This window comes from Anser anser (genome assembly GCF_964211835.1).
Source record: "Anser anser genome assembly, chromosome: 7".
NCBI classification, from domain to species: domain Eukaryota; kingdom Metazoa; phylum Chordata; class Aves; order Anseriformes; family Anatidae; genus Anser; species Anser anser.
In genome coordinates, this window is record NC_139727.1 from 18,777,672 (window position 1) to 18,794,167 (window position 16,496).

Sequence of the window (16,496 nt, forward strand, 5' to 3'; positions counted from 1 at the left end):
GACCTTCCTTCTCTGAATCTGTACTGACTGCTTTTTCAGTTACACTGGTTTAAATGCCATATAACATTTCCATCTTCTTCACAGCTTGAAGTTAAGTTTAAGTTTCAGTGTCTGAATTTCCTGGGCTCTTTCCTTGTTCTTGTGTTAAATACAAATTGCGAAGTGGCCTGCCTGCTTTTCTCCAGTACTACACCTCTTTCAGCAAGCTATCACATGTGTTTGCCAGAGGCTTTTCCTTCTTTTGCTGTATCTAGTGAAATGCTAGGGTATAACCAGCGGCAGGGAAAGCTCAGAGGATTTTGTTGGTCTTTGGAGAGGAGATGAGCACAAGATTTGGAAGGGATTACAGCAAGTGAATTTGATGTTTGTGGTTCTTGTTGTGAGAAGGTACGTGGACCAAAAAAATTGACCCAGCTTACAGGACGCATAGAGATGGCAGCCAAACTGGCAGTGGTGCTTTCCTTGGTCTCTGCTGTGGTCTCTGGTAGCTCGATGGGGTTCTCTCTCTTGTTCAGGTTGGTGGTGTCTAGTGGTAAAGCATGGTTTAGTTCATTTTCAGGGTGCCTAAATGGATGCGTCAATTCTAAAACCAGTATTGCCTTCCAATAACAAAAGAACGGTGCTTGTTTACTTTCAGAAAAGCCAAAGGTTGATTTTCAGATATATTGTGATTCTTCTTCAAATATAGTTCTATTTTTTTTTGTTTGCTATACATGGACACTTAAATAGGATGCAGTGGCAATTTTTTTAGTGTACAATTGTACGCATGATGTTGCAGATATTTTGTAAGTTTATTCTCGGTCTTAACCTTGAAAGTTGGATGTCGGTGTATAGATACCATTATCATTGAATCAGAAAAAAATAACAGACATAGTGTTATTGTATGCAATTATTTCCAAGTAAGCCATGATTTTTGCATATTTTTAAAAAATCACTCTAGATATAGGATAAAAATTTTAAGTTATATTTATCCATCAAATAAATTTTTCGTCTGCTGGTGTGTATTTCATAAGTGGTAACAAAAATAAGTTGAAGCACATCATTTTAAATTATTCATGCATTTCCAATGCTGTGTCCTGCAAGAAAAAAAAAAAAAAGAAAGCATGATTTGATCACAGTTCTGAAGAAACAATATCTAGAAGATAACCTGGTTGGTGTAGATATAACAGGTTTATGCTACAGACGTACAAAGGAAACAATGTCTAAAATTGGTTTTGTTGAATAAAAAATATTAAATTGATCAGGGAATTAAGAGAATTGTGCTAGTAAGGAACAAATTACTTTGGGACCTGACTGCAGTTAGAAAAGCTTTATGAAAAAAAAAAAAAAAGACCGGTGGCTCTGATTTCAGCGAAGCTTTTGGTCATACAGCATATGAAAAAGTTCATTTTAGAGGATAGATTGTTGTGGGCTTTAAGAAAAATTCTTAGGGCTGACGTTAATGTTAAGTAGATTATTTCCCTATTATCATTTCTTCTTGTAGTTTTGCGCTTTTCTATTTTTCAGATGTTATTGTCCCAGTTACTTGTTGGATGGTGGTAACCTACCTTTTTTGGGTCAGGAGGTCCATGATGTGTTATATTCTTATTTTAGACACTATTTTCAGTCTTATCATCGTGGTGACAAACAGAGCATGTCCATTTGAACGGAGTCAGAAAGGCAATTGTGATTTTTTTTAATTGTGGAAAAACATGCTCTTCTGCGGTTGCATGTGCCGGATGACAAATCAAGAACAACAGAACAACAAAGGAATATGGGAATATCCTGTGCTGCTGCTTTGAATGTGCTCATGTTACCTGCTGCCACTGTTTTTTTCTTTTCCAGGTCTAAAGATTGTGTGTGATACAGTGGGCATTTTCAAAGGGAAATTGTAGAGAGGTGTTCAGGCCTGATAAGGGTTGTATATGAGTGGAAGAAGACAGAATTCTGATTCTGAATTTCACGAAGGTTGAGTTTTGCACTGAGGAAGGAATGATCCTTGTGAAGCAGGATTTAGAGCAACGAAGACGAGATCCCAGTCTGCTCCCAGCACTGTTCGTGTAGTTTCTCAAATAGGTATTTAAATGGAAGCCTTTATAACTCTTCTTGCTATATAATGTGTAGAGGAGAGATACTTCAAGGTAACCCTTCCAAAATTTTATTCTAACCAGATATCCTGAAGAACCCATTCACCTTTCCTCTCCACCCGCAAAGAAATCTCATCCCTTCAGGAGCTATGTCTGTTCTGTGCAAATGTTAGGTGATGGGCAAACCTTTTCTGTTGACCAGAGGAGATTTTGCAGAGAAACGGTGAATGAATACTGAAATAACTCATCTCGTCATGGACACTGTTCAAATACTTGACAGGCCTTCACAGTTTCTTCTTGGGTTAGTTGCTGCTATATGTATAGACTATATGAAATGCTGCTGTTAAATAGCTAATAAAAAAATCTGCTTCCTGTGTCAGTCCTTTTACTCAGCCCCTCCTGCAGTTTACCTGCAGGGGTGGATCACGCTGAGCCCGAACGTTGCCACCTGCAGCAGCATTCATCAACACTGTGTCCTCATCGAGACCTGCAGATCTGTTCTCTCTGGAGGAAACATCCACCTGCCTTTGCTTTTCTCAAGTCTCTGAGAGCTTCTTTGCCATCAGTTTGCAGGTCTGGCTTCCATTCTCCCATGTTGCTCGTACATATAGCCCCTCACCCCAGGGAGAGAAATGTTCCGTATGTCCCAGCTGCTGCCAAGATGCTAAGTGCATGCCTGTCCCCATGCAGCACTTTGCCTCAGCTCCAGCTGCTCTTCCCCTTATTGGGATCAAAGAGTGGAGAGCAAGAAGCCTGCATGTGGGGACTGGGCATAAAACGTGCCCATCGCAGGTACTGGTACCACCCAGAATGCTCTAGCTACTGCTGCTTGCAGCTATGTGCCCTGAGGTTTTTAACATAAAAAAGCATCTACTGAAGAAATACAGTAAAGGGGAAGTAATGCACCTTCCCTGGACTCTGGTCAGGCCTGGCTGTGGGATAAAGGTTGCTTTGCCCGGAGGAGCTCTTCTGTGCATGGTCAGAAACCTGCCAAAAGGCCTTAAATGAAGAAAGAAAACAGGCATCCTGGAGTTTGGGTCTCTGTGCTGGGCAGCGGTTGAGCAGGGGCTGAGAGCTGCACTGCTGGGTTCAGGGCTGTGCATTTCACCTCTGTGCAGCTTGGTACGCTGAGGAGGTTCCTGTGGAGCTGTCTCATGGCTGTTCCCCTTCACCATCTGAGAGGAGCTAAGGGTCCTCTATGACTACCGAAGTTGTAAGGAACAGAAAAGGAAGCCAAACAATTTCATTATATAAGACTGGCAGGTAACGAGCGTAATCGTATCTTACTGTCAACTATGGATGTGAAAGCAAAGTTCTGCTGCTATCTGTGTAGCAACCAGGTTTTTTGAGAACAAGTTCATCAGCTAACTGTTGCACTGCGGACACCATTGTCCTACAAGCAGCAGTGATCAGATGCCAGGTATCTGTTGGCTGCAGCGTTGTGGTAGTCATAGTTGGCAAAGTGTGATACAATTTGAATTTAAAGAATCCTGATCTGAATGTTTTAAATGAAGATGATGTGGATTTGGCACACCCCCCCGTTAACCTTTGCTGGCTGCTGAGCAAGACCTTTAAAAGCGTGGTGGGCAGGGCCTGGGGCCGAGCAGGTAGGGCAGTATTTCCTCTGTGCTACTTCCGTCTTGGTAGGGGATGCAAGGGATGAAGCTGAAGTAAGTTTTAGCTGGGTTGGAAGAGTTGTCAGACATCTTCCTAGGAGGTCAAGGCTGTGAAATAGCACTGCTCAGAAATAACAGTTGAGGTGGAGAGGCTGCGTAAGCCTGGGCTGCTGGCTGGAGTGGCTGTGGGCACGGAAGATGGGCCAGAGAGGTAAAACAGAATCAAAGCTGGAAGAGAAATGATAACTTCCGTATGGCAGATCAAATAAGGCTGGGCAGCATACGTCTGGCTGCTCTGCTGGATACGTGAGCCATAACCACCTGGCTTATTAGGAGATCTATTTACTTATTTATATTTAGGCTTTTAAAATTCACTGGGCAGATCAGTTCCCCGGTCCTGTGGAGGAGCAGCAACATGGAAGCATCTTAGATAAACTGCAGGCTGTTTAGTATTCATGCCTTTTATGACAGATTTTCTGGATTGCATATGCTTGGAGGGTTATACAGAGATACAGTGCAAAAGTCATATCCCTGTGAATCCACAGAGAAGTAGGAACCCTGAGTTTAAGCAAAGGTGACAGTGTTTTCTGTCAGATGCTCCTCTGGGGCAAAGCTGTACTGGGAGATGGCACTGACCCTGGGTGGCGTGGGATGGAGAAGATGGGCACTTCCAGCCCTGCAGAATGCAGACAGCTGGCAGAGTCGCCTTTCCCTGCTGCGTTCCTCTGAAGCTGGGTGCCCGCAGCACGTCTGGGTGCCCCCCGCCTGCCAACCCCCCCGCTACTTGGCCTTCCTCCACTGGCAGTGAGCACAGGGAGCAGAGGTGGTACAGCAGGAGCACCCTAAAATCTTGCCAGTGCATTAGTGTCTGTCTGGAGGTGGTTCTGTTGCCAGAGGCAGTTTATCTAAACAGATCCCTGCTACCTTGACAAGAAAGCCAACTCTGTTGATGTTCCTGCAGCTTCAGGGAGTCTATAGGAGTGCTTTAATTTCCCCTTTCTTCTTGGGAACTGCTTCATCTAATGCTTTGAATAAGCAAATCTTGTTATATAGAACACCCATAGTACCTAACAAATATATACTACATAAGTGTATCTATTTTTTAGATATTTTATTATTATAGACATTTTTTACTTGAGTTATTTAACAATTTTCACATTTCGTCCGTTTTTTTTGTTCATCTGAAGCAGAGGTAGTGAGTACATAATTGTGTAGCATGAAGCCACCTGCTGTTCTTTTACAGATAGGCTTTCTGTGTGCAAGCCTGAAGTCTTCATCTCAATGTGTGTTGGTGTGAAGAAAGCATCACTGTACACTTGCTCTTTTTCTCTATTAATGCCTCCTTATGATCGTGTATCTTCAATCTAAAGTGTCTAGGCAGCTTCGCTGCAGACTGTTCACTGCAGAACTGTGGAGTCCTTTTAGGTTCACATAATATCAACTTTTTGTTGGTTTGAAGCATCACTCATCAATTTGTCATTGATGCATGTTCTTTTGGGGAAGAACACAGCTCTTCTGACTGTCTTAATGGTCACCTCTACTTTAACCATGTTGTTGATCTTCATGTAGGGCCAGGCTGAAGAGAGCTAAGGATAGTAAAGAGTCTTTGTTACTAACAACAATACAAAGTAAAATAGCCTAGAACTAGGATGCTTTGTGTCTTAAATATCAGTGTTTTTCTTCATGAGAGAAATTTAAATTGTCTATTCTTTGTGTTTTAGAAAATGTGCTAGGAAGGAAAGATGCTCTACCTGTGTCCAGCAGACCAAGCAAGAGCCTTAATAGGGCACTGAGAAAAAATGCTTGCACTGTCTGGAACGAATTGTGTTGTACATAATTTCATCTTCTTGTGTTTAATTTTTCTTTTTTTTTAAAAAAAAGAAAGAAATATTACAGTAGGAAATGCTGTAGAAATCTACAATTTACAACTGTTACATATTTTTGGAGAATTATGAACGTATATATCAAAGGTGCAAGAGCTGTTCCTAGCCACGTATTGCTTCTGGGAATATGTTTATGTAACATACGAAAACAAATCTTTTTTTTGTTGTATTTTTTTTATGAAAATCTTTGTATCAAAGAAAACGGGAAAAAAAGTAACTATTAGAGACAATTATTACTTTAAATGTTGTTTGAAGTTGAATATTTGTAACTAGGATTTTACGAACTTCTTTTTCAGTTCTTCATTTGCTTTGTTGGACTACCATTATATGTAAAGCCCCAAAGGAAAACAATTGGTTATCCATGTTTTCCGGTGGCTTGAAACAGAATGCCTCTGGAAGAGGCCCTGTAAGGAAACCATCCATTTGTTTTCCCTTCCAGAAGTGAGCTAAATCTTTTCAAAGAGAGGAAACTTTTATTTGACCTTCTGCTCTTATGAATATCAGGGCTGATTTTTTAACCTGTATGGTTAAGATAAGGATCAGAAAATGGATATTTTTCTCTATGGAGTTTGTGTTATGTACTTTGTGTGGTTCAGAGCAGTTCCAATATAAAGTGTTATCACTAATCTGTAGAAGCAAGTCTAAATGAGGGTTCAGCAAGTAGGTGTGTCTGATTAGAAAAGCGGTGGCTTGCAGAAACATTACAAAACTACTGAGAAAACATTAAAGAATATACACTGCGAGTTGAGTGGGGATTCATCACTTCTTTTTTTTGTTTAAGCCACAACCTGCTGGTGCTGCAAGTAATGCTTGTTGCTGATTTCAAGCAGTTGGAAGGGGGCTGTGACTTTCTGAAGGGATTAGCTGCTAAATTCTGCCCAGTTCTCCTATGAACGTTGGCTTCCCCATGACTTTGACCAGTGTACCCAACCCGGTGAACAAAAAGGAAAGCACCCACAAAGCTTAAATGCTTTTCAGTTGGAGTGTCTGCTGAGGAAGGAATCCTTTTAGTTGTGGTTTTGGAATTGAGGCCCTAAAATCCGGGGAGCCTGCATCCTTCTTTGTATTTAACCACACGTGTTCAGAGCCCTATCCCATACTTCAGACAGGCCTGCAGTACTGGGTGGTGGTGTGGTGGTCAGGCGGGGATTTCCTCTTAAGCCAGTATGGGGTCTGTGCTCACCTAGGCTTTAATGCAAGGCCGTTACTGCAACAACTGAAGCTGGTAAGAAGAATGGGACCATCTGTTCTTTGCATTTGCCTTTTTTTAGCTTCTCTTCATGGCAGTTGCAAAGAACATACTGGTCTGTTTTAAAGAAACTTGCTGCAGTTAAACACTTTACTGTGAAGAGCCCTATATTTTTATGAAGTGGAACGGAGTATTTAGTGGTCTTCAGCAGTAGGTCTACTTGTAAAATAACAGAATCAGATCCACGTGCATTTGTTCCTATAGCAGTCTTTCTGAGATTTTCTCCTGCTTACAGGCTATATTGTCTTAGGCAAAAGCTATCAATTTTAAGATGTTTCATGTTTCATTGTGTACTGCATCAGTAACTAGAGTACTTCCCAGAAATTTTGGTGACTTTATTTTTTTACATTTGAAGTTTATTTTAATTCAGTGGAGAATCAGTTTCAAACTACATCTCAGTTCGGTAAGTTATGGTCAGCATTAAGAGTCACTTATGCAGTCTCCGATGCCATCACCAGCTGCTACTGTTAGATTTGAAATATGTTGCTGTTAACTGTTGCTTGACCAGGATTTCCACAGGGATGTTTGAGTGCTGCTCTGTTGAAGGAAATCCTGTTAAATTAGAATGTTCTTAATTAATTGCCAGTAGAACCAGTATATGTGTGATTCTCTTAGAGTGAGCAGTGTGAAGACAGACGTTCTCAGCTAACGAAAATAAAATCTCCGCAACAAGAAGTAGAATTAGCAATAAATGAGGTACTGTTCTGTCTCTTTGGAAATACTTTTACTCCTGAGAATTTTACTGCATTGTGGCCTTCCCACATCTGCAGAAAGGTACAGCACACTCCTGTTGCGGTCTTGGGCTCTATATACTTACAGGTGTTGGAAATAAAGCCGTAGGAATACAATACTGACAGTCCCTGACTGTTGCCTTTCTACAGGAATGTGAGCGGTACTATAATTAAGATTGGTTTGCATTAGGTAAAATGAAGAACAAATTACTTGTTGTATTCTACTTTCCATGTTTGTTTACTTTAAGTGGTCATTGATAGTCAATAAAAAAAAGCAAAACTATACATTCATAGTGGATTGGCATGCACTGGAAGGAGTATTTAGTGCTTTTATGTTTAGGAAGTATGAAAATAAGAATAGATCAGGTGAAGCTATCAGTGACTAACACTTGGTAGGGGAGACGTGGCTATTGGAAAATCACAGCTATTAATTGAAAGGAAGTATTTTGCTTGACATTCAGAAATAGCCACAAATAAAATGAAAATTCCACTTCCCCGTCATTAGAAAGATGGCTGTTTGAGGGGGAGAAAGTGTCGTACCCAGGGCAGTGTGCTAGTCCAGGAGTCTGTAGCAAGTACTGTATGTCCACAGCTACTGAGTTGTCCTTTGGTTTAACTTTGATGCTGATGGTATAGGTGGAGGTTATGTTGTACAATAATCAGTTTCTGTTTTTTTCTTACTTTATAGATTTTCCCAAACTCCTAATACTGATACTTTAAGGGATCATTTTGCACGTATCGTACAGCTTTTGAATTTCATTTTGACTACTTTAAAGGTTTATCATGGTTGAAACTCTTCTTGCTCTTACAGCCCAGCTAATTTGTGTTTGGTATTTCTTTCTTTTCCTGACACAAAGTTTCATGGTGGGGTGATGGGTATGATGTTACTCATTTGTGTAACTGGACTGTAATTCTTAAAAGTAAGCCAATGCCAATTAGTAACTGTTCATAGTTTTATTTGGCTGAGACCCTTAGACAAATGAGTTTGTTTTTTAGGCTGAACAAGACAACGGTCATCCTCTTCCTGCATTTGCCAATTTGCATATTGAAGTCCTTGATGAGAACAATCAGAAGCCTTACTTTACAAAGTCTACGTACGAGGGTTTTATCCTTGAATCCTCCCCAGTGGGAACAACGATCTCTGATAGCCAGAATCTGACTTCTCCATTACAAATCACAGTGTTGGACAATGATGTGGAGGAGGTATGTTTCTCTTTCTTGTATACCTTCATACTGTTGTTTTTGTTTTCAGAGTTTTATTTTTTTTCATATTTTTATGGAGACAAAGCAGTTTCGACCCAGATAAAAAAAAATCACTAATTATGTTTGTTTTTTTTCATTATGAGTTCAAAAGGATTTTGAAGTGCTTCTGAACTGAAAAAAAAAAAAAGAAACTGTTTTTGCCCAGCTTTACTTAATTGTGTTCTGTTAAAATTAGTGGATGTATAGCATGAGTAGGGAAAAAAAAAATTACATTTTGTGAGATGAATGGATATGCCACAGGATATGGGGAAATACGAGAGAGAAGCTCAAAATGGTAGGAATAGATCATTTGGATGAACCAGAAGGAGAGGAGCAGGAGAAAAGGAGGCCAGAAGTTCATTCTGTTCTTTTCTGTGCCCATATTTTGATACTAACATTGCTCATGGTACAAATGGAACATGTTTGAAAAAGCAATAACCAAGTAATAACCATACTGAGTCTACATAGCTAAGTTTTCTTCTGGTATCACCAAGGTTACTGCTATTGTGTCTTTTTTCCATTGGTATTTCTTTTTCCTCCATATACTGTTTCTGCAGCAGTCATCTTTACTCTTGTTTGTTTCTGTTCTTCTGTTCTCTTGCTATATTCAGGTACCTAACAAAAGTGAAGTTGTACACATGGGGTTTTTAGCAAAATAGTATATTCTACTACACTTTAATAGAGCTATTGACCTGATGGTCTGCAAGCCATCTTCTGTTCTTGAAGTTTCACGTTTGATACAGGCAAATTCGTTAGTTTTGAGAAACGCAAGGGGCCATTTTCACTGAAATCACAGAATCGTCTAGGTTGGAAGAGACCTCCAAGATCACCTAGTCCAACCTCTGACCTAACACTACCAAGTCCTCCACTAAACCAGATCACTAAGCTCTACATCTAAACGTCTCTTAAAGACCTCCAGGGATGGTGACTCAACCACTTCCCTGGGCAGCCCATTCCAATGCCTAACAACCCTTTCAGTAAAGAAGTTCTTCCTAACATCCAACCTAAACCTCCCCTGGCGCAACTTCAGCCCATTCCCCCTCACCCTGTCACCAGACACGTGGGAGAATAGACCAACCCCTACCTCGCTACAGCCTCCTTTAAGGTAACTGTAGAGAGTGATAAGTTCGCCCCTGAGCCTCCTCTTCTCGAGGCTAAACAACCCCAGCTCCCTCAGCCGCTCCTCGTAAGACTTGTTCTCCAGACCCCTCACCAGCTTCGTCGCCCTTCTCTGGACACGCTCGAGCACCTCCATGTCCTTCTTGTAGTGAGGGGCCCAAAACTGAACACAGTACTCGAGGTGCGGCCACACCAGAGCCGAGTACAGGGGGACAATCACTTCCCTAGACCTGCTGGCCACACTGCTTCTTATACAAGCCAGGATGCTGTTGGCCTTCTTGGCCACCTGAGCACACTGCTGGCTCATATTCAGCTGCCTATCAACCAGTACTCCCAGGTCCTTCTCTGCCAGGCAGCTTTCCAGCCACTCATCTCCCAGCCTGTAGCTCTGCTTGGGGTTGTTGTGCCTCAGGTGCAGGACCCGGCACTTGGCCTTGTTGAACTTCATGCAGTTGGCCTCAGCCCATCGGTCCAGCCTATCCAGATCCTCCTGCAGAGCCTTCCTACCCTCGAGCAGATCGACACACACACCTAACTTGGTGTCATCTGCAAACTTACTGAGGGTGCACTCAATCCCCTCATCCAGATCATCGATAAAGATATTAAAGAGGACTGGCCCCAGTACTGAGCCCTGGGGGACTCCACTAGTGACCGGCCTCCAACTGGATTTGACTCCATTCACCACAACTCTTTGGGCCCAGCTACCCAGCCAGTTTTTAACCCAACAAAGCGTACACCAGTCCAAGCCACGAGCAGCCAGTTTCTTCAGGAGAATGCTGTGGGAAACGGTATCAAAAGCCTTACTGAAGTCAAGGTAGACCACATCCACAGCCTTTTCCTCATCCACTAAGTGCGTCACTTGGTCATAGAAGGAGATCAGGTTCATCAAGCAGGACCTGCCCTTCATAAACCCATGCTGACTGGGCCTGATCGCCTGCTTGCCCTGCAAGTGCCACGTGATGACACTCAAGATAATCTGCTCCATGAGCTTCCCTGGCACTGAAGTCAAACTAACAGGCCTATAGTTCCCTGGGTCTACCCTCCGGCCCTTCTTGTAGATGGGCATCACGTTTGCTAGCCGCCAGTCGACTGGGACCTCCCCCGATAGCCAGGACTGCCGATAAATGATGGAAAGTGGCTTGGCCAGCTCCTCCGCAAGTTCGCTCAGTACCCTCGGGTGGATCCCATCTGGCCCCATCGACTTGTGTACATCCAAGTGTTGTAGCAGGTCGCCAACCATTTCCTCATGGATTGTGAGGGCCACATCCTGCTCCCCATCCCCTTCCACCAGCTCAGGGTACTGGGTATCCAGAGAACAACTGGTTTTGCCGGTAAAGACTGAGGCAAAGAAGGCATTAAGCACCTCAGCCTTTTCCTCATCTTTTGTAACTAAGTTTCCCCCCCCGCATCCAGTAAAGGATGGAGATTCTCCTTAGTCCTCCTTTTTGTGTTGATGTATTTGTAAAAGGATTTTTTATTATCTTTAATGACAGTAGCCAGGTTGAGCTCCAGATGAGCTTTGGCCTTTCTAATTTTCTCCCTGCACAGCCTCGCAACATCCTTATAGTCCTCCTGAGTGGTGGAGTAGTAGAGTGGCAGTGTAGAAAGATGCTTTCTACATCCCTGTCTTCAATCAAATAATTTGCTGTCCTAAAAAACTGTTTTAAAGCCCAAAGTAATGCAGAATATCTCCTATCTATCCATTAAAATATCTCAGTCAATTCATGGGCAGTCACAAAAATCACTTGGAAGGCAAGCAGAAATAGCTGCTGGAGATGGCTGTCAGGGGCTGGAACAAGCACACGTGGCATCAACAGCTGGCATTACAGACAACTGCTGCTGCGTGTGAAATACTCTTCTGCAGCAGTGCTTTTGTTAAAATCAAAGCAGTTCTCTTGTTTGACCAAAAATGTGGTATCTTGTAGGTTGCTTCAGATGGGGATAAAAAAGGTGTTAGCATCAGGTGTATGTTTATAGTTACAGCACTTAGTGTGATTCATAGTTGTATAAAGTCTACTTGTATAATGTATGAAGTCTGGTTTCCCTGAACACAAAAGAAATCGAATTGTAAGAATTAATGTCCACAGCTAAATCTTTTTGAAGCTACTAACTTGAGAGATTTTCTCTGAAGGCTTTTTTAAAGGCTATGGTCTTTATGTGCATTACAAAATATGAGGCCATTTTTAGATGCCTTTTGCCTAAGCAAATTGCTATTTTGTCTTAACCCACACCTTCATGAAAATGCTGGTAAAAACCCTTTGGTTCAGATATGCCTGGGCGTAGAGACAATTCCGGTGGTCTCCCTAAAAGGCTCTTTGTTACAGGAATCTGGAATTTTAGGGCACCATTTATGCCCACCATATAACAAACCTGTGGCCATTATAACTTCTGAAAAATGTAAAGAGAGACTACTAATCACCTGAAGGGTGGAAGACTGAAACAGAGCAAGTCTGTTTGTGGGGCTGATGGATTTGCACGTCAGATGGGTATGGTCCAAAACTCAGAGTAGGGATTTTGGCAAGCTGGAGAGCTAGTTGTGATCCATTCTGCCTGGGTTGCCTCACTGCTGGTTTGGGAGGTGGAACGGCTGAAAATGGTACAGAAATCTGGCTGTTCCTCATCTCACAGTGTGCTGCTGGCAGCTCTCTGTCAGCAAGTCCACCGCTGGGCCCGGAGCTGTGAGATACCTGCCTCAAGGCTTTGTAGGTGCAGTGGCCTAAGAAAATCCTAGTGTGTGTACAATTCCACGGTGGTAAGTGAAGTCATTTGGCACAGCATGATGAGGGGCTGAATCAGTGGTGCTTGAAATAATTCAAAACTGTTTTAATTGAAAAGAGTTCAGTGTCCTAGTTCAGATGCTTGGATTTATTTGGCATTTTTGCACATCTGCGTTTGTTCTGGATGCTCCTCTACTTCCTGGTAGATGACGTTGTTACACTCTACAGGAATGGGAAAAAGACTTTGATGCCATTAACCCCCAGAGCTTTTTCAGGTTAGTAATTAACAGTGCTCTGATTAACCTGACTTTACCCTGGCAGTTGCACGGTTCTAACCACAAGATGTTTAAGGAAGGTTTGATGACCGAAAGTTCTTTGATGTGCCTGTGTACTACATCACACAAGAGATTGAAAATTAAGATGATTTTGAATTTTTAAATGCTGAATTTGGACTGACTGTTTGAATGGGTCTGTAAGCACCAGGTTCTTAGTGTAACACATGCTGTTTTTATACTCCCTAACTGAAAATATTTAATCTCAAAAACTTCTGGTTAGAAAATAGCTTTTTTACTTTCATTAAACTACATAATGGGGTTTGTAATGTAATCCTGTTATCTATGTTCTCCACCAAAAGTGTTTTTTGCTATTGGTGATGTCAGTTACATTGAATGCCTTGAGTTTTCGGGGGTTCACTGAAATTTTTCACAAACAGTTTGATGACAGGGCTCCATGTTTTATCATTGTGCCTTCTCCATAGCACATCAACATGCTCCTATGAAGTTACCTCAATATTTGGATGTTGAATAGGGTGGTTCGTTAGTATACTTGTGTTTGTGTGCACTATGAATTTCATCTTGGATGTGGCACAAATATTTATATTTTTAATTGTATTGCTATTAATAATTAAAAAAAAATCTATCCTTTCTGGAGCAGAGATTTCAGTTGGGAGTGCTAACCGAACTTAAGTAATCTGTGTCAAGTTTATCATTCTTGAACACAAGCTGCTTTATGCAGTTGATTAGAAGTTGTTAAATATTCCCATATCTCAGTGTTAGTAGGCCTGAAACTTCATATCTGTAGGAAATGACCATTCAAGAGCCCAAACATATTTCATAGTGAACTTACGTGGTGGATTTGCACTGATGGCTAGCTAAGCTCCAGCATGTTGTTCTCTCACTGTTCAACAGAACAGGAGGAGAAAACATGAAAAGAAAGTTTATGGGTTGAGATAAGGACAGGGACAATCGCCCCCCAGTTACCATCACAGGCAAAGCAGATGCAGCATAGGGAGATTCATGTAATTTATTGCCTATAGCTAGTGTCAGACTAGAGCGGTGAGAACTAAAAGCAAACTAAAAGCATCTTCTTGGTGAGGAACCTTTTCCTAATATCCATAAGTTAATGAAAATCTAGTTAATGCACATGACACCATATGCAGTATAGCCAGAAGTATCCTAGCTTAGGGTGTTTGTTAATTATTGAATAAGTTTAATATTTCAGTGTTGCATGATGAGTAACTGCCAATGCTTTCTGGACTATGAAATGGTGTGGCATAAGGTGCTATTGCAGCCTCCTACTGTGTGGTGGACAGTTTGGGACAACTTGCTAAAGGTATTGCATAATGAATACCTGGTTCTGCTCTTTTGTGTTCATTCGTTGCAAATAGACTAACCTGTTAAAATATTTCAAATGCAAATTGAATTACAAATTAAATTTAAAGGGAAGCAAGGTCTTTTGCTCAAGCATTCAAGTGCCCATGTGCTTCTCCATAGCATGGCAAAACTGGTATTTGCAGACGTGAGGGACAAGTCCTTAAAGTCACTGGATCGTTTGCATTTATTTCTTTGGCTGCTTAAGTTCCCTCTTTTGTCCCTTTCAGATAGCAATGTTTTCTGTTTTCTCCAGAAATAAAGATTTCTTCATTGTTCATTTTTAGTGTGGTAGAGAAGTAAACAAACAACCCAAACAGATTCTGTGGGGGGAATTTGAGGGATTCTGACTGGGAGAAGCTGTTCAGACAAGTGGAAAAATGTCACAAGGCACTAAGGTGTATTGACGCGTTTTTGGTGTGCGATGGAGCTGTGTCTCTTCACAGTGCTGGCTGGCTGGGCTGTAGGTGGTGAGTAAACGGATAGATTGATGACTGGAAGAGCTTGCTTAAATGAAGACACATAGGGTAGAAAGGTTTTAAAAAATACAGTACATTTTTTTAAAAAAAAAGCAACTGGTTTATAATAGCACATTTATAAAGCTTGTCAAATTCACCTCTTAGAAATTAGGAATGTTGAAAGATGATGTGAACTTTGTTTCTCATAGGCTTTCCTTGGTTATCTGTGGTTAGTTTGTGGCCTGCTTTGTTACAGTGAAATTATCTGGAAAGGTTTAACATCACAGGCTAAACGTTAGTTAGTTAACCAATAATGCATTGTGTACTGCAATACATTATAATGCAACCTTCCTGTATTCGTTTTAAAAGAAAAAAAAAGTATCTCAAGGAAAAACAGGAGTAAATCACAGGAAAGGAAAGCTTACTTGGATAGAATTTCTGAAATACAGTCTTAGTCTTAAAAGAGGAAATCTTAAATCATAACAACAAACTTTTCTAAATGATGACAAATTGCCAGCATTCTTTAAAGAGCAGAATGTAATAATAAAGAAAAGTCAATTGTCTGTAAAACTGTCATCCCAGCAGGTTGTGGAGATCGGTGAGCCTAATCCATACCTTTCACCATCATCAATTAGCAGTCCTGCAGTTTCCAACACCCTACATTGATTTGTTTGTATCATGGATTTCTCTTTTGCTCCCCTCCTGCACTTTCAGGCACTCGGGCTGTGCTGCTCTTGTCCTGGTGCCTTGGCTCAGTGTGGTGTGGCAGCGAGGCTGGGGAGTGAGGATTCCTTGTGCCAGGCGCAGCCCTGCTCACCTCGACATGCAGCAGGGAAGTGTATTTTAGCTTATGATTGCTCGCTCCCATGTTCAAGTCAGGACTGATCAACACCGTGTACAAAATGTAATTTTGAAACCGCCACCCCCGGCCCCTCAGAAGTGAGGACAAAATGGTGAAGATTTCTGGCCCTGCTGAGATGTAATACCTTGTGCCAGAGGAGGCGGGCTGCAGTGTTGGATGGCTCTGTACCTGCAAGGCCACTTCTCTTAGGAAGGGATAAGTGTCAGTGGCAGGGCCATAACTGCTCGTTACCAAGCCTGGTAATTAGAGGGGAGGGAATGGTTGCTCTGTCTCAGCAACCTGAACTGCTGAGAGAACCTGGTGCAGATTCGGTGGCTACATCAGGCTTCACTCCGTTGTAGCTGCATGTTTTGTTGAAGCTTGAAATCATCCTGCTGTGGTCCATCAGCTCCGGCAGAGGCGATCCATGCCCTTTCTTTCCAGAATGCTACAGACTTCTCTGCGCATACAGAGGTCTGCCTGCAGCTGCAAAGATGATGGTGAGCCTTGTCCTTGGGTGGAACCACTCTGTAATTTCCTGTTCCTGTGGCACCACCTGGCTCATTTCCACTTCTGTTAAATCATGCCAATGAACACGGATATGAGGGGGATGCAACTGCATGCGTGTTAGCACATACAACAGCCGTTCATAGAGTGTTGGTAACCTATGGTGGTCTGTTCCAGCAGTCAGGCTGGGGCAAGCAATTGCCTAGAACTGATGCATAAAGAAGCCGAGCAAACTAAAATGAGTGGTGCCTTCTCACTGGAATCAGATGGTAACTCAGGGTGGGTTAGTAAGTGCAGGTAAAGCTTATTAATTTCTGCAGGTCTTAGTGTTCCGATGGCTTCATTGTATCGGGGTAAATTAATGCACGTAGTAAATTGGGAATACTGATGAGAAGTTGACAAAAATCCTCTGCGTGCT

The 16,496-nt window shown here is 41.9% G+C and overlaps 1 protein-coding gene across 30 annotated transcripts in view; it reads left to right on the forward strand.

The window, feature by feature from the left end:
• Positions 1-16,496, forward strand: part of PCDH15 (protocadherin related 15) — a 535,558-nt gene that overhangs the window by 328,306 nt on the left and 190,756 nt on the right. For all 30 annotated transcript variants that reach the window (XM_083844291.1, XM_083844317.1, XM_083844318.1 and 27 more), the window contains one exon: positions 8,542-8,748. In XM_083844291.1, the coding sequence (XP_083700417.1) occupies positions 8,542-8,748 (207 nt within the window). The remainder of the gene's footprint in view (positions 1-8,541; positions 8,749-16,496) is intronic.